Source organism: Ixodes scapularis, unplaced genomic scaffold (assembly GCF_016920785.2).
Source record: "Ixodes scapularis isolate PalLabHiFi unplaced genomic scaffold, ASM1692078v2 PGA_scaffold4__175_contigs__length_147842914, whole genome shotgun sequence".
Lineage (NCBI taxonomy): Eukaryota > Metazoa > Arthropoda > Arachnida > Ixodida > Ixodidae > Ixodes > Ixodes scapularis.
In genome coordinates this window covers 100,570,571-100,593,051 of record NW_024609879.1, presented here as the reverse complement: position 1 = coordinate 100,593,051, position 22,481 = coordinate 100,570,571, and the positions used below count along the sequence as shown (strand labels likewise).

General features: G+C 42.4%; 2 protein-coding genes across 2 annotated transcripts in view; one reads left to right on the top strand and one right to left on the bottom strand.

Moving 5' to 3' along the window:
• Positions 1–22,481, bottom strand: part of LOC121837827 (lipase 3-like) — a 213,600-nt gene that overhangs the window by 139,358 nt on the left and 51,761 nt on the right. The gene's annotated exons all lie outside the window — the stretch shown is intronic.
• Positions 794–21,393, top strand: LOC120845321 (catalase). Its single transcript, XM_042293262.1, has 10 exons — positions 794–1,257; positions 3,194–3,345; positions 5,219–5,400; positions 7,698–7,877; positions 9,700–9,891; positions 11,666–11,818; positions 15,499–15,637; positions 16,350–16,498; positions 17,657–17,815; positions 21,205–21,393. Exons 1-10 carry the CDS (start codon positions 1,241–1,243, stop codon positions 21,217–21,219), a joined length of 1,338 nt encoding a protein of 445 aa, XP_042149196.1. The 5' UTR covers positions 794–1,240; the 3' UTR covers positions 21,220–21,393.

Sequence of the window (22,481 nt, the reverse complement as noted above, 5' to 3'; positions counted from 1 at the left end):
ACCCGAGACGTTTCTTAACGACCGCGGGGGAACCGCTCCCACCTCCCGGCCGCTCTGCCCTCGCAAATGCTCCCTCCAAAACGCCGACACTCACAAAGAAAGCTAAAAAAACGATGCCGACGCAACTGTAGAAAGATAAACTTTTCTAAAACAAATCTTACTTATATCTAACAAAATCCTTCGTTACTTAACACTAGGGTTCGGAGTTTTCGGTTTAAACCGATAAAAACCGATAAAAGTACGCCGAATTTATTTTTGGAAATTCGGTTTTAACCGAAAAAGGTCAGTTTTTTAGGGCTGCGTCGAGGTGAGTGAGGGAGGGGGGGGGGGGGGCAGGGGAGAGAGGGCTTGGCAAGGTTCGACATTGTGTGACGTCTTCGTGATTGCCCTCTTCCAAGAGGTCTTGGATTGGCCTTCCCGGGACATCTGTGTTCTTTCTGTGATCGGGCTTAGTGTGTCAAGTTCCCGGTCCTAAAAAAAAGTTCGGATGTGGGCTAGTATAATGTTTTTAATTTCATGCACTAGAGTACATCGAGGAAAACCGTTAATACCTTTCTTAACACCATCTCTCAAACTTCTCTGTGATGAAAAACATAAATACAATTGATTTTTTTTTTTTTTTTTTTGCCATTCCTCTGGTTGCTGCACGGTCGTCACCTCAGACGGTCACGTCGTTCGAATGGGAAAGAAAAAGAAGCGTGCTGAAGATTATGCCCGCGATTCCCGCGATTTTGAGGTGTCTCTTGACGGAAGTTGCGTGTATATGTGCCGTTGTTCTTCGAGTAATCACAAATATCACAGCTACAAGGATCATCTGATCCGGTGTCCGATGGTGTTTTTCATATTCACCGTAAACAACCGGTAAGCCTTTTTGGGAATAAATGTACACCGAAAAAAAAAATTAAATTTTAAAATATACACCGAAAAAAGTACGCCGAATTTTGAACAAATAAAAATCGAAAACGCCGAACCCTATGTAAAGCGAAACGAGCGATGTGCATACTTTTATTGTTCTTTTTTTTTTCTTAGTTTCAACCTGATACACGAAATCCAATTTATACAAATTTCTATAGATGCGGTTTGTTTTATCATGCTTACATCGAGATTATGTTTGAACACTTTTTAGAACGCCGATCTGCTGACCACATCGACTGGCTGTCCCATTGGAGACAAGACCAATGTCCAGACGGTCGGACCTCGTGGCCCAGTGCTCCTCCAGGATGTCGTCTTCCTCGACGAGATGGCGCACTTCGACAGGTACCCAATTCTGTCCCTCTGGCACCTGCCTATCACCAGTGTTGTGCACTTCAAGATGAAGTGTGCCGGTATGGTCAGTCGTTCGACTTACATGGATTGCGATTGTTGCGGTTTCGTTGAGTTCACATAAAAACTGTTAGCTGCCTCAAAGTTCTAGCCTCGCGAATCTATCCCGATTAAAAATGTGAGCGGAAGCACCCGATTCCGTGTTTTCTCGCGTCTGTGGTCTCCGCAAGCTTTATTATCTCTCAATTCGGGAAAAAGTCTAGAATAGAAAAAGTGGTATCGGCGAAGGAACTATAGTCGGTTGGATTGAAAACTACTTATCAAATCGCTCCCAGTTTGTGCAATATGGACAAGAGGCTTTAGAAACTGTCAGAGTTACCTCCGGCGTTCCGCAAGGTTCTGTCCTTGCGCCAGTTCTCTTCCTACTTTTCATCAATGATATTGCAACTAACATTGATGCTAAAATTAGATTATTTGCAGATGATTGTATTATATACCGGGAAATCAACACATCGGATGATCCCCTTGTACTAAATAGCTCTCTCCAGTTAATCAATAAATGGTGCACTGATTGGCAGATTTCCCTCAACGTGAGCAAAACTGTTTGCATGTCTGTAACAAGAAAGAAATCTATTTCTGAATTTCAGTACGCCTTTGATGATGTAACGATTTCACGGATGACTCGGTGTAAATATTTAGGCTTATTTATTACTTCAGATTTAAGGTGGGACCTACACGTAAATCACGTAACGTCAGAGGCATTAAAAAAACTTATGTACATAAAAAGAACACTCAAGCCAGCCGCTACACTCACTAAACTCTTAGCATACACTAGCCTTGTTAGACCAACACTAGAATATGCAAACATCGTTTGGTTTCTTTACACGAAGAATAATATAGGTAAGCTTGAAAATATACAGCGCAAAGCAGTAAGATTTATTTTTAACAAATACAATCGCACCGACTCACCAACTGAACTTCTTAAAAAGTCTGGTCTTCTTACACTAGCTAACAGGGCAAAGCGACTTAGGCTTAAGTTCTTGTACTCTCTGCTGCATGATGCTTTCAAATTTGACAAATCCAAGTACGTCTTTTTTTCAAATACTAGACAGACCAGGCACAAACATGGTAAAACCTTGACTGAATACTCCTTTAAAAATGACTGCTTCCGCTACTCTTTTTTTCCTTTAGCTGAGAATGGAATCAACTAGATCATGTCATTACTAACAGCACTTCCATGACATCATTTTTATCTCTGTTGGATGTTTTCTTGCACAGTGATGTGTAATTATAAATGACTTTAATTGCATTTTTTTTTTTCACGTGTGATTGAACAGTGGTTGTTTAATTTGGCTTTGGAAATGTATGTTAACCCTTGTGTATTAATCTTAAAGGTATTTGTAAAATTCTTTATATCCCAGTGTTTATTGTACAAATTACTTGCATTTTTTGCTGCAGATGTGATAAAATGTGAACGAGTGTGTACTTACTTACTTTTGTGTGCTCCTTCCTGCGAAAATCCCTAAGGGATTGGCAGTATTTTCAAATAAATAAATAAATAAGTCCTAAGTATAGAAACTCAATTTCGCTTTCCTTTCGTTGATACGACCACAGATCTCTAAGACAAAAAACAAACGCCAGAGGTACGCCAGAACCTCTGGCGTTTGTTTTTGTTTTGTAAAAAAACAGGTACGCCAGAGGTGCATGAGGGACGGTTTCATTTATAATTGTCCGCGATGGTACCTTTTTTAAAGGCCCATATGCGCAGTTCTGTTCGAGTGCCTTACGACTGCGACTAACCGGGGACATCCGTGCTTCATATCCCGCCTGCCATGCTGTTCCTTGACTCGGTTACCACGCTTCGATGTATCCGTCAATCCATTTCTTTGTGCATTGCCTTCTCTACATGTGTTCGTTGTCTTGTATGCAGGGAGCGCATTCCAGAGCGCGTGGTGCACGCCAAGGGAGCTGGAGCCTTCGGCTACCTGGAAATAACCCACGACATCACCAAGTACTGCAAGGCAGCCATCTTCAACCAGGTTGGAAAGAAGACTCCGCTCGCCATCCGCTTCTCCACTGTCGGTGCGTGGCATCTTGCTACGTGTCTGCTCGATTTTTTTTTGGTCTTTTTTTATTTTGTAGCGAGCTTGAAACGAAGTACCGGTGTGGTATGTGCGGTCTCAACGAGAGGGTGAATAGATGTTTTCCTCACGATTCTCCAGTACTTGTAATTTTGGCTCTGGCAACGGCCACAACCTCGACACGGTAGTCTCGGAGCACCCATCAAAAAAAGGAAGAAATATTGGAGATCTTCCCCTCACCTTTCTTGTGGCATTTAGGGAAGATGTGGGTCAAAAAACTGCACTATTTTTGCAAAAAAAAAAAAAAAAGTGATTTCGGGTTTTATCTTTGAATATCTTTTAAGACCTTCCGGCGACTCGGAAGGGCATGAATTTGAGCCATTTTTGCTCGCCGTCACATTTATTTTTAAAGAAGTAGGCCTAGCTGTCTCTTCTTCATCGGAGTCTTCTGTAGCTTCAACTTTTTACGAAAAATTAACAAGCAAGCAAACATTTTCGTTGGGTCGTGTTGCTACACACCTGTGGTAAATATTCGAACGAGTTTTTTTTTTTTTTTTTTGTAATTTTGGGGCACCCGCGGTTTTTTCGCGCGATAATGTGTTTTTAATATTTTCCTATTGCAACCAGATTTGGCATGCTAATTATTTAGGATATGTAGAATGCAACTATCAAGATTGGGTAAGATTGTAAGTTTTTGATATTCATGCAAAATTGAAGAATCTTTTGTAGCCCTTTGAGAATGGCGTTATTGCGATTTTAATTCAATTTAAAATAGGTCTCGCACAGCATGTTTTTGTCGTTAATTGCTCTCGGTGAAATAAAACGAGTGAATCAGCTTATTTTACTAGGCTTTCTTTTGTTTTCTTTGTGTGCATTGCATCCAGAACATAAACAGTGATATGAAAGCTAACACCAGGTTTACAAAAAAGTGATCAAGCACCATTAAATGTAGATTTCATTAAGTTATCGTAATATATTATTTATTATTATTATTATTGGCAAAATAAATTAAGCATTGTTGAATGCTTATACTTCGCCAAAATGCAGCGCTAGCGGTTCGTACCACATGCCAAAGCTTTAGATCTAATCGTTGTCTCAATCAAGTTAAGCGATTTTTTGTAACTTTCACTGGAAAAATGGGGCCCGCTTTCGCACGTTTTCGGTTAATGGTACCATTCAGCTTCATGTATTCGAGAACTCCATCGGCTACCATTTTCTGATTGAAAATTGATTCGGGCTGCTAGCGCTATATTTTGGCGGAGAATGAGCTTGAGGTAATACGTAGTTTATTTGTGCGGTGACAAAAATAATCCATGTAAAATTATGGGGGACACAGTGTCTATCGGCATTTTAGCTGCCTGGAAGGATGCTTCTCCCAATACACCGCTGTCCTGCTGAGAAGTGACATTGCGAGCAGGTTTCATTTATAGTTGCTAACGCTTTTCAATGAGGTGTGACTAATGTTAAAAAATATTTTCCTTAACAACCTGTGTTCCATTAAAAAAAAAAATTGATGCATTCATTTTGTGCAATTTTAAGGATAACGCAGTTCAAGCCAACACTGCAGATATTGATTGTCAGTGTTGTCTTTTAGCAACAAGCAAGTGTCATGTCATGGGTATACCAAGGAGTCCTAATCTCTTGTGGTGATGGTTGCGAGGTCGTTTTGTAACACAATGCTTCTGCCTCTTCGCTTTTTTTTTCAGGAGCGTGAGAGAGTATGCACTTATTTTCTGGGCCAGTTTTTGTCTTCGCCAGAATTTCTAACTTTCCTAACTAACCTTGGAAACTATAAGGGGGCACCAATCTAAAGAATGTTGATGCACCCCAGTGTACCATCTAATAAATATTTAACCTTTTACCGGTTCATCCAGGTGGCGAGAGTGGATCAGCAGACACGGTTCGTGACCCCAGGGGCTTTGCCATCAAATTTTACACAGAGGAAGGCAACTGGGATCTCGTGGGAAACAACACTCCCATCTTCTTCATCCGGGATCCTTTCTTTTTCCCGAGCTTCATCCACACTCAGAAGAGGAACCCAGCCACCCACCTTAAGGTGGGCCTCTTGACCATCCTTTCACCAGTCACTGTCCACTGAGTGCTAGAAGAATGAAGAATGTCAATGTCAGTCTGATTTGCCAAATGGGGTACAAATTGAAATTTTAATGGTGTGGATCAGTTGTTGACTTCTCAGGAAACGTTGAGTTGATTGATAAAACAAAATATTGTTCCAAGTGTCGAAAACTGAAATTGGACCAGTCCATTTGCTAGCAAGTCGTTAGTCAAGTTGATCTGTGATAGTCTTTTTTTAAGTTTTCAGGCTGGTGTTTTTGTTTTTAATTACGCCCTCTCCTGATCCACTAGTTATGTGCATCATGAAAGGTGTAGCTTAAAAAGATAGGCTACCCATATGTGGGCCATCTTTGTCTGCTAAAAAAAAATCTTGAACCAATGCTTGGCTTCATTTTAGAGTGCAGCTCTTAGGGGCCCGTTCCCGGCTTGAGCGGCGTCGCCGTCGCCGTCGGCGTAACCAAGGTCATCCCAAGGTCACGTGACCCCTCCAGGTCACGTGACCCCTCTCAAGGTCACGTGACCCCACGTGACTCCCAAGGTCACGTGACCCCTCGAGGTCACGTGACCCCTCCCAAGGTCATCTCAAGGTCACGTGACCCCAAGACCCCACGTGACCCTTTGATGGTCACGTGACCCCCAAGTCACGTGACCCCTCTGAGGTCACGTGACCCCCGAGGTCACGTGGTCTCCTAACCCAAGGTCACGTGACCCCTCCCAAGGTCATCTCGAGGTCACGTGACCCCAAGGTGACCCCCACGTGACCCCCAGGTCACGTGACCCCTCTGAGGTCACGTGACCCCTCTGAGGTCACGTGACCCCCCGAGGTCACGTGACCCCCCTCCCCGAAGTCACGTGACACCCCCCCCCCCCCGAGGTCACGTGACCGCCCCCCCCCCGGAGCATATTAAAGAATGTGGGGAGGAGGAGGGGTCTACCCTCACCTCAGTACCCTTCACTCCTCCTCCTCAAGAGCTGCGCTCCAATTCGGCGTTACAGGGATTTGTAAACGGCTTTCACTTTTTTATTTTCTCATACTACCATGTGCCCTAGATCACCCACCAATTGTTGATTCATTTAAATGACAAGACCTTTGCTATTGTCTTGTGTTCTAAGTTGTCGCAGCTCTATTGATTATACCAGAAGAAAAATTGGAACTCGGGTAAATGTGATTTCTGGGGTATCTTAGTGCTGGATTGGATTGTTTTTCCGATTATTGTATTGTGCTTGAATGAAAAAGCGATGCTCACTTTGTAAAGTGAATGTGCACATGGTGGTAGTTGTAGTTAATCATATTGTGTAAAACCGAAGACTGTGGTGAGGAAATACTTTATCAAGCCGAAGAAAAATCTCACACCAGGGGAGCATCTAAAATCTTTATGACATTTTCCTCCTTCTTTTTATTAATAGTTTCTTTTTTTCTTACCGATCTCAGGTTTTGCACAATATGATTAACTCACTTTTTAGTTTATTAACTGGAAAGGCAAAGTCGTAACTTCTGCTGTGGTTCTGCCAGACAACCCCTGCAAGTCGTTCATGACACAAGCTTTAATTTCGCAAGCACAAAATTCTAACAGACTGCTTATAAAAATTCTTGCATGCAACACTGTGTGCGTTGCAGTGTGGGGCATCTTTGGCCATGGTAGGGTGTACTGCACCCTAGCCTTGGAAAGGAGTGGCATAGTTCCGATTTTGATTGTAGCGTTGATGAAGTAGTGCTTCTCAGCACTGCATAAAAGTAAGGTCAGTGCTCACTTCTTGAACTCCTTCATCTTCATGAAAGCCCCTGTTGAAATATGGACCTCCAGCGGCCGTAAGGACCTGCCCAGACTTTGTGAGGAGTAGGGATACGGCTGGCCGCGACCCATACCTTGCTGGCAGCTTGGCTAGAACTCCAGAGTGCAGCGTGACCATCCCTATTTACAGATCATTTAAGAAGCCTAGGACACTGAGATGATAGAACAGGTTGATTAGTCCAGTTCACGTCGCCTTAGTTTTCCTTGGTTTACCTGCGCGCAAACTCTAGTACGTTGAAGCCCCGAAGAGACGTATCCCAGCATTCTATTTGTATTGGTAGGTAACACTGTAACACCTACAGTATTGTATATTTAAGAAAAGTCACATAATCAAAAATGCATGCACTGCATTTGTTTATGACGGGATGTCGTGAAACGAGGTTGGCAAATCTAAACGAACGTCGTGACCATTGGGTTCGCAAGATACTGGCACTACGCCTCTAGGATCACAGATTTTGCAAGAGGTGTATTCTGCTCCTCATTTCAGGATCCAGACATGTTCTGGGACTTCATCAGCCTGCGCCCAGAGACGACCCACCAGGTGATGTTCCTCTTCTCTGACCGAGGCATCCCTGACGGCTACCGGCACATGAACGGCTACGGCTCTCACACCTTCAAGCTGGTCAACGACAAGAACGAGGCAGTCTACTGCAAGTTCCATTTCAAGGTACTCATCCTCTGACAATGCTGGAATATCCTTGGAAGGGGCCTGAAACAGCTTCTGTACTTAGTTTCATAAGTCTATGCACAGCTGGCGGTATGATATGAGGGACTAATCAAGCAGTGCCAAAAGTGCAACGTCCCAGCATTCAGTTTTTCTCTGCACACTTGATCAATTTAGCTTGGAGAGTGCTGTTACGCTTCTAGTCTGTGTGTATACACAGGTTTGTCTTCTAGGCTTTGAACATGTTTGGACACAATGTGAAACAAAGTATTGCTTTATATAATGCTTTATTTTACCGTTGCTTTTTTAATGATTTCAATAGATTTGTGTGGCAGTGTCCCATCAAGTACTCGTTATGGGGAGATCGCTCTGTTCGTCTCATTATTGAGCATAAGTAACCCTCTGAGAGATCTTTTATATGCTTTTAGCCAGTGTTTGGAGGTACTTTAAGTACATTGAACTTAAAGTACTACTTCAAGTTGGTTTAGAAAACTTCTGCTTTACTTGAAGTACTACCTCCAAGCATGTACTTGTATTTTACTAAGGTATCTTTATTCTTTTCTGTTACTTTCTGAGGAAGGTAAAACTCTGACTTCAAAGTACATTTTCAAAATTTGGTTTTGTTAATTGTATTACAGAATGATGCTTTGTCAAATCTGAAGAAATACTGGGAGGGATATTCTACTCTCACCGGAGCTCAAGCAGACGACGCGTCGCTCAGTTTGTTCTGGGGCAAATTTTCCATAGCTTTTAAATTCTCGCTACTTCTCACTCGGTCAGCGTTAACAAGGAGGTTAAAAATATTAAGAGAGTGAAATTAATTGTAATGTAGCACCCAAGACTGATGTGGAATATTTACTTTAAAGTCAATGGAAAATAGCAGAGGAAAACATCACAATGTTGTTAGACATGTTCTTGGGTCTTTTCCTTCAACTTCGACGTTCCTTAAATTTTTACAACACAATCTCGGGTGTCACATTTTGTTTATTTATCACCAGCTCGCCTGCACACTTTTTTTTTTTTTTTTTTCATTAAGGAGAGGACATTTCTTTACGAGAGGATTGCTTGCGAAAGCTACGGGGCCGATGTCGTACTCTCTCCTAGCGCATTCAACCCCCTTGGGTACAACAAGCCTGTGCATGCTGTGCCAAATTCAGAATTCGGAGGGACGTCTGAATTTGGTGCCATTTCCGAAAATAACTACTCTGTTGCCACCTGACTTTGTCCAATATTCGCAGCAGTTTCCGAAAATAGGGCATTCATCCCTGATTACCCTTGGGGCAATGCATACCAGAAAAAATCGCTGTACTTAAAGGGGAATAAAACTGCATCATGAAAGATTGTTTTAAAAAATACTTGTACTCTACTTTGAAAGCACATTGTATTTATAGTACTTTACTTCAATTACATTGCACCCAGTGTAGTTACTGCTTTACTAAAAGCACAACACCTCTCCTTTACATTGTAGTTTACTTGAAGTACTTTTTATATGTACTTTACCCAACACTGCCTTTAGCAGGCAATCTCTGACTACTTAATGAGAAGATGACTGTCAAGTGTTGGTGGTTTCAGTTGTTTTTCTCTTCAAAGGCAAACCATTACATTTCTAGTGGCACTACATAGTAGGTTGTTACTCATCTCCAGGTTCAGCCCGTTTTTGCTGGAACATGCAGGTGTACTAAATCGCTGTGCTGTCATTGAAGTTATACCTCTTCTATTTCTTTTTTCGCTTTCATCCTTCAGACTTTTAAATGATCCGTGGGCACAGATTTACACTATCAATGTGTCGGCAGCTCTCAATGTCCTCATTCCTTTGTTTGTGCAGACCGACCAGAAAATCAAGAACCTCCCAGTTGACAAGGCTGGCGAACTTTCTGGCACGGACCCAGATTACAGCATCCGTGACCTGTACAACTCCATTGCAAACAAGCAGTACCCTACCTGGAGCATGTACATCCAGGTCATGACCTTTGACCAGGCCAGCAAGTGGAAGTACAACCCCTTTGACCTGACCAAGGTGGGCATTGGAGGAATCACTGTAGCTGAGGTCATGGTATATAAAGGCTGGTTTACACGCTTCTGACTGCTTACAGCTGTGTGCTTTAAAACCTCTAAAAAATCTCTGATGATGAGGGAACCTACTGGTGCCATCTATTAGGTAGCCGTGGAATACTTAGTTTTCATAATTCCTTTTTTTTTTTTTGCACACCATTTTTTATTTTTTGGCTCTAAATTCTGTTGAGGATGTTACACAGCAATTCGCGGCCGTGGCATCACGCCATTGCGGTGACACCGCTAATGGCAGCCTGCGTGCACTTTAGTCGAAGGCAAATATGGGGGGGCGACTCCCGCCCTCCCGCCCAGGTCACGAAGGTCTTTTTCTTAAGGAAACATCGACATACATCAGCTCATTTAGGAAGAAATTACTAGCTATTGGTGGCCTAGTAAATATTAGGCCAACAAAACAGATCTAGGAAACGTTGTGCCCATGATGTCATCTCCTTGCAGCAGAACCCCCCCTCCTCCCTCCCCTAAACCAAAAGCCTAACCCATAAATCCGCCCCCGGCTTTAGTTCACACGACTCTGGTTTTTGCATGCGCACAGTGCCCACATCTCGTTTAGGAAAACCCGGGCTTGTTTGTAGATTGTGCATTGGCCTATAAACAATCATTTTTGATAGATCTCATTTGATATCTCGAACGATGCAAAACCTTAGTTCTTTTAAAGTGCAGTTTCAGGATTGCCTCATAGATGGTGCCGGCATGCCAGTTTCTAATCTTGTCGCAAGAGATCACAGGAACTTGCTCCTAAGCGAACGCAGGTGTGTAAATATGCCTTTAGAGTATTTGGTCGTCCAATTGTTCAAGATTAATGTTGCGTGAATATTGGAAAATTCAAATAATTCACGAATAGCATCTCTTATTCAATTTATTTTGGGATTACTTTCGCTCCAAGTTTTTTTAGATTTCTAAGTACACAAAAAATTATGAAAAATGTTTTCAGAGTTCTTGGATTTCTTGCATCAAGCTTCACCACTTAGCACCAGCGTGCTAGGACAAACGGCTGATGTGTTTGAGAATCTTGGTTGGCTCGGTAGTCTAGGAAATTTTGCTCACTGTTCTAGGTCAGCCTCATTTGCTTATAATTAGAGTTGAACCCCCAATTTTAAATGAGAAAAAGGAAACATCATGCTATATTTAAACAAGTATGATAGTTATGCTTTAATTGCCATGGTACATCGCTCTACTTGACTTACCTTATCGAGGTCTCTTTCTTTCTGAAAACTGGTATGTAAAGTGTTTCTGATGTAAATAAAACTTCCTTTTTATGGGCATGCTTTCTTAAATTGATTTCCACCCAATATTTTTTAAGTATCTATATTCCTGTCATATTTAACATGAAAATATTCTGTTTAATTTCTGTGTAATATTCATATTCAATTAAGTGAGTTTAATATTTGGTTCCAATTAAATCAGTTTAATATTTTTATTGAATCCAGTAAACAATTTTATATTTGCACACTTCTGCTCAAAGGCACCAAAGACTGTTCCCATAGAGGTGCTACGTCTTTCTTCCGGTTATAGCATTTATTTTTGCCATATCTCTAAAAAACCATTCTTTGTGCCCTCAAGAATATTGTTTGTGACACGGGTGTAGAAGCCCACATCTAACCCCCGATACTGTCTTCCAGGCCTCGTCGCCACCAAAGACTTTCCCATTCTTCTCCCCTTTTTGGCTTTTCAGTAAATATGTAATCAATCACCTATCTTGTTCAATATCTTATTCTCAGGTGTGGCCCCACAAGGAGTTCCCACTAATCCCTGTGGGTCGTCTTGTGCTGGACCGCAACCCCAAGAACTATTTCCTGGAGGTGGAGCAGATTGCTTTCTGCCCTGCCAACCTGGTGCCTGGTGTGGAGCCAAGCCCAGACAAGATGCTTCAGGTGGGGACACTCAGTCGGTCCGAGTATTGTAGAATGGATGATTGCAAAGGAACTGTTTCGAAGCCTTAGCTTTAGATGTCACCTTTGGTTTTGGGTGAGGGTGGGAGGAGGTGTGGAAAGAAAGATGTGTGTTGTGGGGGAGGTTACCCCGATAGCGTTTTGCCCTGTCTCGTCCTGGCTCAAACGTTAGGGCCGAATGAGGCGGCCAGTCCCCACAAGAGCGGAGCAGCGAGCTCATCATCTTTGTGGAGGGAGGACAAGGTTGGTTTCTTCAGGCTGTCACCAAGCACACCAGTCCAGAGCAAAACCGGAGGCTTCAAGCTCTTACATACAGGTCAAATTATGGTGTAGAAACCTTGTTTAATTGAATCTGAAAGTGGGCTGGACGGATAAAGCAATAATTTTGTCATCCCTATAGGAAGCGGATGAGCTGGCCGCGTCGCACTGGTCGCCTACCGTTCGCTGCTACCTAGCGGTAGCCGGTGCAGAACCGTCGGGAAGCAATGGCGATGAACAGCACAGCAGACAGTGTCCCTGTCGTGGTTTCGACGAGATTTAAGCTTTTTCCTTGGTGCCAATATGACTAAAGGAGAACTCCTTTATGAATCTGGCCACGTGTACTACTAGGAGGTCCGTTTCGACGATAAGCGGGTGTCACGGTGCACTTTACTCCGCAATCGAGATTGAGCACACCTGCAAAAAAAAACAAAAAACGTCAAGCTGTTTGAATTTCCTACTTGTTCCTCCTTAGCTTTAATCCTCATCTCAAGTGCGAATTGTGAAATCACGTCGTGACATTTTTCGGCACCGGTGCGATGACTCCTAGCTTCCACGTGCTTTTTATGCACACCATAAAACTTGTCATTCCCCAGTGAGGATAAGTTCCGTCTGGGAACTCATTGGCCACGAACGCGAATCCGAATATTCGTCGACGGATCGATTGTTGATGAGCACATATGTCCGAGTGACGCAGTTCTCGTGTCAAATACGCGAGCCGGGCTCGACTGACATCAGGTTGGCAGTGCTGACGCGCTTTGGGAACCGCGGATCATAGTGAAAAGGCGAAGAGCTTTCAAAGGAAAGGAGGTACAAAATAGTCGGCTATATTTTCAAATGTTAGTGCTGAAAAGCTGGCTTTTGACTTTCTACCCTCTTTCTTTTGGCCAACTAAACAATATGCGATTAATAAAGTCCCAATTTAAAATCGTTTATCCCAGCCTGCAATTCGTTTCATGGCCCCTTTAGTACATACAAGTTTTTTTAGTTGGCATTCAGTGGACTGCGCTAATGATGTACCTTTATTGCTTTCTGAATCAACTTAACAACCGGGCGATTGTTTTCGTGCTGTTCTGCAATTCCCAGCACTACTCTCTTCCTGTAGGCTGATGGAAACATATAAGTGTGGGTTGTAGCTTGGGTGGGAGACCTCATTCCGCTACCATATTTTGCTGCATATTTTAGTTTAGATGTCCCTGTTGTTCCATCGGCGCAAGAAAAAGTTAAACGTATTAAACTGCAAGGTAAGAAACGCCACTTCCTTGCATCAACGTATAAGTTGTGCCCAGGTCGCGCGGCGCTCCGCCTCGTATGGCTTAAAACTTCGTGCTGCGCGCATTCTTGTACATACTGTTGCAGCCAACCATGCAGCAATTATTGTGCCTTTTTTGGTGCAAAATAGCCATCTCGGAAATTGCAGCGCTAAGCCGATACTGCCTCTACAACCACTGGCTACAATGCACAACCAACGCCAGCAACTGGCATAAAGTTTCCAATTAAATGGACCCGTTTGCCACTAGGGGCACCCTGGTCGGGGCTTGAATTGGGTCCGCCCAGTTCCTATATACCTATGTTCCACTCTTCCTCACAAAAACCTCTCCTTGCTGGTATACATATGTACTGAAGAATACTAAACGAAACAGAAAAAAAATCACTATCCAAATTCTTGCTAGCAAAACTTGGTGCTGATGGCTACCAGTAACACTATTAGTAGTTACCAACACCTACGAGTTTGCAGCACTCCTGGCCCGTTTTCTCGAAACGATGGTAAACCCATTTTGGTAGACCGCGGTGCCTAGGAAGGAAAAACTACCTACGGTAGATACTGTAATAAACGGCTGGATATAGAACAACAATAATTATTTTTGATTGGGTAGTAAGATGCGCCATCTATCGGTGAAACAAGCCAGTCACTTTGTTTATCCTCTTTTTCTGCTGGTTGTTATCGATCTAGCATGGTATTTGAATTCAAAATATAGAAATGTTGTACTTGAAGACCAGTTTATTTGCTTCAGATGGTACGAAGAAATTTTAGCTACTATGCTAGAGTTTGTCGACGAATATTTGAAAATGTAAGAAACATTTCCTTCGATATGTTTTGCCATAAACAATGCATAACTTTCCCGTGTGCCTTCCAGTCTGGCAACGCCGGTGCTGTAGTCTCGTTTTTGTTCCTTGCGTTGCACGTTTCTGCGATTCCTGCTGATCTCAACTGTTTGCCCTCTCTTCCGTTCGCCCAACCGATCCACCGGTGACGAGAAGCTAAGCTTCTCGTCACCGCTGAATTGCTGGCTACCGGGGATATGTAGAAACCTCGATGCTGTCGGCATACTGTTGGCGCACTGCGAACAAAAAAACAGTACGATGTCCCAGCTGTTCACCCGGAACGAAGACTTTATTGAGGATAACCCCCTTTCTCCGCCAAGTCATCACTGCTCACAAGTTGGCGTGCATAGTGTAACAAATTAAACGTGTTAGTATAAATATATACCAACACTCGTTCACAAAACATTCTTTTACTCACCATAAAAACACTTGCAAGGCTTATGTACCGTCATATGTTTTGGATCCCGGACTGCTGAAGAGTGATGCGTTTGCGGAATGCTGCCGTCGGTTAGTTTAGCAGTCCCTCTGAACTACCGCTTTGCTTGACGTGCTAATAGGTTGATGGTGCGTCATTAATATAACAGCCGGATCGAAATAAATGTTCAGCAGAACCAAGCAGAACTATTAGCCCTCATTAAGCAACGTCGCTGCCATTTTGCTTGTAGGTACTGCTCCTCCCTCGGCGCCCCTGATCTCCCAGTCACGTGACCTAGAATTCCCCCTTCTAGGGACAATAGTTAACTTTAACCCACGGTTCGCGTTCGAGAAAACGGGCCCTGGTCTGGTTATTAGTGTATTTATCAACAGTGCTTATACGGTGGTTTTTGTTGTGGGCTGCTCAAGTAACTGGAGACTTCCCCTTGGCTCTAGTTGTAGAGAAATGTTCTGGTCAAGTTTTTGAATTTGTGACTGGTAGGCCTTTCAAGCAACATTTTATCTACAAAGGCATTCATCACCAGCTCACTAACTTCTTGAAATGGACTTCTAGAAAACTTTTTTCATAACGCCCATTTTTTGCATGCTATACAGTAAACTTTGTTTATACACCTGCGTTTCAAGTACGAGGGACTATGCTACAATTGCTTATGACAGCTAGCAGCAAGATGCTTACACATGTTGCAATGAAATACTCGTAAGTGGTCGTAATGCAGTTCGTCACGCTTAAAATTCAAAATGTATCTAACAATCTTGGTCTTCTCAATTATTTCAACTACACCTGCCATTATAACAGAGTTCTTACTTTATGGTTGCTTATTCAGGAGTGGTTCTTGAGTCTTTGTTTTTTTTGTTGCCCGCAGGGTCGTCTGTTCTCGTACAGCGACACGCACAGGCACCGCCTGGGCCCCAACTTCGTCCAGATCCCTGTGAATTGCCCTTACAAGGCACGCGTGGCCACCTACCAGAGGGATGGCTTCATGACTGTCACCAACAACGAAGGTAGGTGACACTCATGCATATAGGAACTGCCTATAGGAACTGTTCAGTTGTGGTTATAACTAAATTTTAATGTTTGCACTCTGAATGTTTACTGATAATTAAAATTCAGCAAAGTTTTTTTTGTTGTTTTTTATGATTTTTTTTAACACTTCAGATTTAAGAGTCCAAACACTGCAATTGTATCCACAGTTCAAGCCAAAGCTAATTGTATTTAGTAAAAGCCAGCTGAATTTGGTGTACACTACCTGATTGTTATCCTCGAGAGCAAGAAAACTTGCTCACAAATTGAAAGCACATATAAGAAAATTTAAATCCTGCAATCTCTCTATTGCTGGTGTAGATATACTAGGCCACTTCAAGTTTTTCAAAATGTAAAAAAACTAAACTCTAGTCCGGGTATCTAGTCTATGAAAGGGGTATGCACTCAAAATAAAGGTTTCCCAGTTACTTCAGCCGAGACCCAGTATATACCTGTGATGTTAATTACATGTGTGTTTTAACCAAATACCACTGCAACACACCTGTAGCCTTGCTACCTTAGTAGTTCCCGAGGCCAATGGAATAAAGAAAGGGCGACAAATGACATCTTTTTTAACAGTTTGTTATAACGTCGGGTATTTCACAAGTAGAGCTGATATTAGTGAATCGCACTTTATGTTGAATTGCCTTTATACCTCTACCCTGCTGTAAAAACGCTTTCTTATGTTGGCAGAGGGAGCCCCCAACTACTTCCCCAACAGCTTCTCTGGCCCCGTGGACCACCCAAAGTACAAGGAGCACGTCACCCAGGCCTCTGGAGACGTGGACCGCTGGAACAGCGGAGACGAGGATAACTTCTCGCAGCCTGGAAACTTCTACAAGGTGATCACTGGTCTCTCTTGAGAAATTTGAGCACTTTCAGCTCAGATTCCTTGTACAAAACATTTAAAATTGTAGAGATTTGAAATAGTGCCATACATACCCAGTAATGCTGGTGTAGTCAACTATCAAGTACACTTTGGAGAGCAAATTGGGAAAAAATATTTTTGGACTGCTCAACAGGGAAGTTGGATGCTTTGGTTTTGTCAGTTTCTTAGGAAATATTCCAGTCATGCTTCCAGCCCTTCATTTGAGCAAATTTGTGCATTGCTATATTGTCACAGGAGTAAGGTAGAAAGGCAATAAATTATGAACTAAAAAGAAAGGTTTAATCGGCGGACTTGTGCCATACAAAGTAAAAGATGAGCGTTGAGACAACGGAAAAGCGTGCGGCGATTTGGCGGCATAACAGCCAGCGGGACTGGCTCGACAAGGTCGCGGGTGGCTCCTTGTGTAGTCTGCGTCGGCATCGCCAAAAATTCGGCGAGAAGGTTCGAGCATCGAGCGTTCGGGTGAGAGTGAACAAGCAGTTTTGAGAACAAGGAACTAGGGCAAAATGATACAAGTTATGCCCAGAGTAAGAATAAATGCGAAACTTCTAAAATACCATAACTCCATGGGCACTGCTTTCTCGGCCCTGTGTGCAGCGGGTATTTACAGGGTGCGAGTGAAGTGAAGAAAGTGTAGGAAATAAAATTCGTGGAATATATCTGCTCATGGAGATATTTTTTCAAATATTTTTTACTGTTCAAAAGTACAGTTCATAATGGCACACGATTTGGGGCTGAGCAATGAACTGCTACAACTTGCATATTTGTTAAAATATTCTGAAAAATTAAATCTGTATCCTAGAAGATGGGACTGAACTGTGACAGCCTACCATGTTTTTGCCTCCATCATTCAAGAATATTTTGGTTTCTTACCTAGATATGTTTTTGTATTTCCCCTAGTGGCAATAAAGATGTTATTTCAACTCTAGTCGGAACCTGTCTTTGGGCATATATGTATATATATATAGGTATATATATATATAATTTTGGCTAGCTTCTGTGAGTTTTCCCCAAATCCCCAAACAAAAAAAAATTTCGCCCAAAGAACTGTGTTGCTTGGGTTGTGACATTCTGCTAACACATTGCTGACGACTTTTTCTCAATTCCACAGATGCTGAAGGAAGACGAGCGTGACAGGCTGACCTCGAACATCGCCAACCACCTCAAAGACGCCCAGGAGTTTATCCGGGCACGCGCCGTCAAGAACTTCAGCAAGGCCCATCCAGACTGCGGTGCTTCCATCGCCAAGAAGCTGGACAAACTCGGGCAGGTGAGTCCCAATGGCACAGGCTGGCGTTTGATCTTTTTGCATGTTGGACCTGACTTTGCACACACACACACATGCACACTGAATTTCTGAGGTGCAATCTCTGCAGCACAGATCCTCCTTCACCTTGTGCTATACTCGGTTTCCCTTTAAGTCTGACCACAACCTACGCTACAATCTGATGGATCGAGCAGTGCCAAATGTTTCTCGTAATGGTGCTCATCATATTTGTTCATTTGGTATCGCAGGATTAGAGCAGTCCTGCACAGTAAATGCCCCGTGCTCCTGCACTGTTCTTCCTAAGGTGAAACGGAGTATAGCGCAACTGCAAACTTGACTTTTATTGCATTAGCATCTGTTTGGGACATATCACTAGTAACACAATTGGCAGCCTCTACTCGATAAAGGAAATTTAATTTTTACTTTAAAGAATAACACAAAACAACTGAAGTGATTTTCAAAAATTTTTAACTCAAATTTACCCACTGAAAGCCTCTCCTAGCTTAACAGCCTCTATATCATTTTGGAAATATATACAATTAATGTTTGTCATGGATAACATTCAGCAGGCTCTGAGGAATGGTATAAACAACCATTTCGACTGACCATGGCACACTACTGAGTAAACGAAAAATGTGAAAGCTGAATATTGGACACGTGCCTAAGATGCAATAACATAGCTTCATATTCAGGAGTCTCATATTCAGAGCCACCTATCGTGACAGGTTGTACAAAGTAGATTGGCCCATTTTCTATTCTCATCCTTCCTCTCCAAAACATAAATGGCTGTTCTTTTTGTAGATATATCGCAGGAAGATGGTATGTAAACACGCACTTTCCTTTCGCCTTCTACACTCTTCTGCATGAATGTTTTGTATGCATGCAATAGCAGCAGTAGCAAATATATTTTTACTCTATTTCTTCTGTTGAATACCAATCAAATTCCTGGCTCTGAACCAAAAATACTTTGTGGATGTCAGAGTCTACTTCCTATGTTTCTGAGGTGGGGCTGGGCAAATTTTTGGATGATACTGTGAAACCCATATGTTTGCAAGCCTCTAAATTTCACGAATTTCATGACTTGGAAAAATCGCAAACTTTAGGGGAAGCAAAACTTTCTATTGCCTAAAGAGGCGAAGTCCAGCTTTCAGAATTCGCGAAACCTAATGGTTGCGAATACGACTTTTCTGCCAGACTCGCAAACGCTTGTGGCTGCAAAATTGAAGGTTCTTACAGTAGGAGTCCTTCAAGATCAAACTGTATTGAAGGCCAAATAAACATGACCATAGTCACTACTCCAAGACCATTGGGGTTTTTTTGCTCAAGCATTTTCCACTTGAACGAATTTTGATATAAATTTGTACTCTGCAGCCAATATGATATTCATTGGAGCTGATAGCTACATCGTTATCTCTAAATTTCATCAGATCAAGCTTGATGTCCTTACGAGTGTTTTACAAATGACGAAAATATGGGGGATGAAGTCCCCAGACAATTGCGACTACTGGAGGAATATACAAGTTGCAATATATTAAACTGCTAGACTTGAAGGGAGGGCTAGTATTGTAAATGTTTGGGTTTGCACTATAGGGTGAATACTCCTACTGCTGCTTGTATTCTTTCTCTGCTTTCATATGTAGGGCCTTGCACCCACTTTCTGTGATTTGCAAACTTTGCACCTTCCTTTTCAATTGTCGTGCTTTGTGAATACCAGCATCTGCTTTAACAGCATGGCTTATCTTTCTTCCTTTAATATCGTTCAACGGTGGTTGCTTAACTGTTTGCATGCATGCTGCATGATCTGCAATGCTGTGTACACTTTTAATCCAATTGCATTTTGCATAGACTTGACGTTTTGTTTAGTTACATAAATGCCTTTTCAGGTAGTGAATATGCTTTGCAGTTTGTTTTAATCTATTCAAGTAGACTCAAAAGTAGGTTACGTTGCTAGCATGTCTAGTTAATTGCAGTGTCATCGAAAGTGTATTGATTTCATTTTTAGCAACTGCAAACTTTGTTTCCAGCAGTATGAAAATAGTTTCTTGGATAAATGTTTTTTAGATTATGATTATCAAAATCTATGATAAGATAAATAACAAGTGTGCCACTAAGCCACACATTTTCTAATAAAATTATAAAAATTAATTCACATGGTTGGGTTGCATGGAAAAATATTTTAAAGCATGAAGACTAGCTCCAGCTGTGCTCAATGCAAATGAAATTGGCACTTTTCGGGCATCGTTTTAGTCCAAAGATTTCTGGCCTCTACTCCTTAATGATATATATTATATAATCTAATCTGAGCTTTTCGTCGGACTGTGGGCCTCCTTAAACTTGAAGAGCTTTCATGAGCCTGAAATATTTGTGTAGCGCATACTTATTTTATTCTTTCCAAAGTAACAGTGAGTGTTTACTTTATGGTCAGAAATTCATTACTATTTCTGAACAGAAACTGTCTAGAGGAGAGCTGTTTAATGCGCTCTTCATAATTTTTCCAGTTATAGGAACTGCAAGTATTTCACATCCTTGTTGCTTGCTTAGGTTTTCCTATTCCTTTAGATACCAGGTTCTTTGTTGATGTTTACAGTGCAGCTGTTTATACTTAGTATTGGGACTGATTTAAAAGTAATAAGACTAATTTATTTTATTTCGAATTCAATGACTTCAGGCTCTGCGCATTTTTCCCTGTTGAAGTAATGACATCCACATTCATTATTTTTTTTGCATTTAAAAAAATATTTAGACGTGTTGGACTGTTTTGCAACATTGTTGCATTACTTTTAGCATTCATTTTCAGAGAAATTCTTTCAGTACATTTCTTTGTTAAGTGTTGGGAAGGCCTAGAAATCTCGTGACCATGCCATATGGAATGTTCCAGTCCAGTTACCACTCTGCTTAGTGCAAAATTGAATTGTTCACTACTGCCCTAGTCTCGCAGGCATGTCTTCATCTGCCATGACAACACATACGAGGTGCTTTCACTTGCAATGACAGAACGCAAAATACTGCACTAGGGAAGTCCAGTACTGATTCACACACATCGCTGTACGACATTCACAAATATTCACAAATGTCACCGCAGGGTTGCCAATCTATCTCCTTGCAAATAGAAACAGAGGCAGTCTGATTACTTTTCTGTCAGCCCTGATCTCCTTTATTTAAAAGAACCCTTTTCAACACCGCAATAAGGTAAACTATGCTGGGCACTATCATGGTATTCCAAAATTCAATTCTTAGTATAACTGGGTGCCTATGTTGACTCTCAGCTAGGGGAATGTGTCAATGGGTTCATGAGCTGATTTGAGACCACCTACTTAGCCCTAAACCCTACAAAGTTAGCAGCAATCTCGGTGGTGTTCTAATTGCTTTATCCACCTTCTGTTCGTCCCCAGTCTGCCAAGCTGTGAAGTGCCTTCAACCGCAAGTCGGGCGCCGATCAAATGCTTTATCACGCTAGATGTTGCATTACCCTGCTGCTCTGTTCATGGAACTTGGGACTCCATATCTATTCTTTCTGGGTTACACCTTTCTTTCTGCTCAGTCTTGTTGCTGGTCAATAAACCTTGTTATAACGTTGTGTATGTGTGCGTTTCACTCAATCGCCTTTTTTATATTTTATAGATCGGACCACTGGTCTTCCCCAAATTCTCTTAGCGATTCATGTTAAAGGAATTCTGGATTGCTGATTTTTTTTTTTTTATTCGGACGTGCGTTGAAGTTGTCGAAAGTTGTGTCGTGAAAGTCATTTTGTGGCTGACTTCTTGCCACTTGGTTCACTACTGGGGGAGCTCATTTTTATATATCGCAGGTGTTAATTTACAGCTGTGATTTAGGCCCTTAGACAGTTCTTCGTAGTTCCTGGTTTGTAAAATTAAAGCCAGGCACTTCATCTTTTTATGTTGTACAACTTTTATGAGATCAGTTTCTGCACCAAATTCGCATGGTAACGGAAAAGAGCTTACTGGAGGTGGTAAACCATGCCTGCTTTTGAGGGACAAGCCTCTCTAAACTGTGTCGCTTCAGGTGGCTTCGTAAGTGCGCACTGCCGCCGTGTACAGTCGATCAACAACACCTAGACAAAAGCCTCCGCATGGTCCTCTCTCCCTCTGTTAAACGTCATCAGAGTCTGATCGCGCTAAGTCGGCTATTGGGCCCGAGCCTGACCTTCAACGGGCTGATCTGGACACGAGCCCAGCCGAACACTTGCACAGCACTCGTGCCCTATCTCGCGCATCGATTGATCTGACTGATGACGCGTGCAGAGGCCCTCTGCGTAGGTGGTGTTGATACAGACGTACAACGCTCCCTCAGCTCAAAGGGATACTGAACCAAAGAATTTAGTGCCCATAATAAGTGGCGCACGTTCTTTTCACGAGCCAGCAGCTGGCGGCGTGCGCGAGAACACGCAGCGAAAATGACGTCAAAGACCTCCATTCGCGCTTAAGAGGACAGTGAAATGCATCGGCTTCGGGCCAAAGGAGAATAAAGACAGGCTTTTCATTTCTACAAGTGAAGGCTACGTGCCTGTTAGACCAATTAATCGCTTACCTTTTACACCAGACACCACTGTGTAAATGAAACACTTTTCTTTATCCTCCTTCGGCCCGAAGCCCATACATTTCACTGCCATCTTAACCTCGAATGATGGAGGTCTTTGACGTCATCTTTG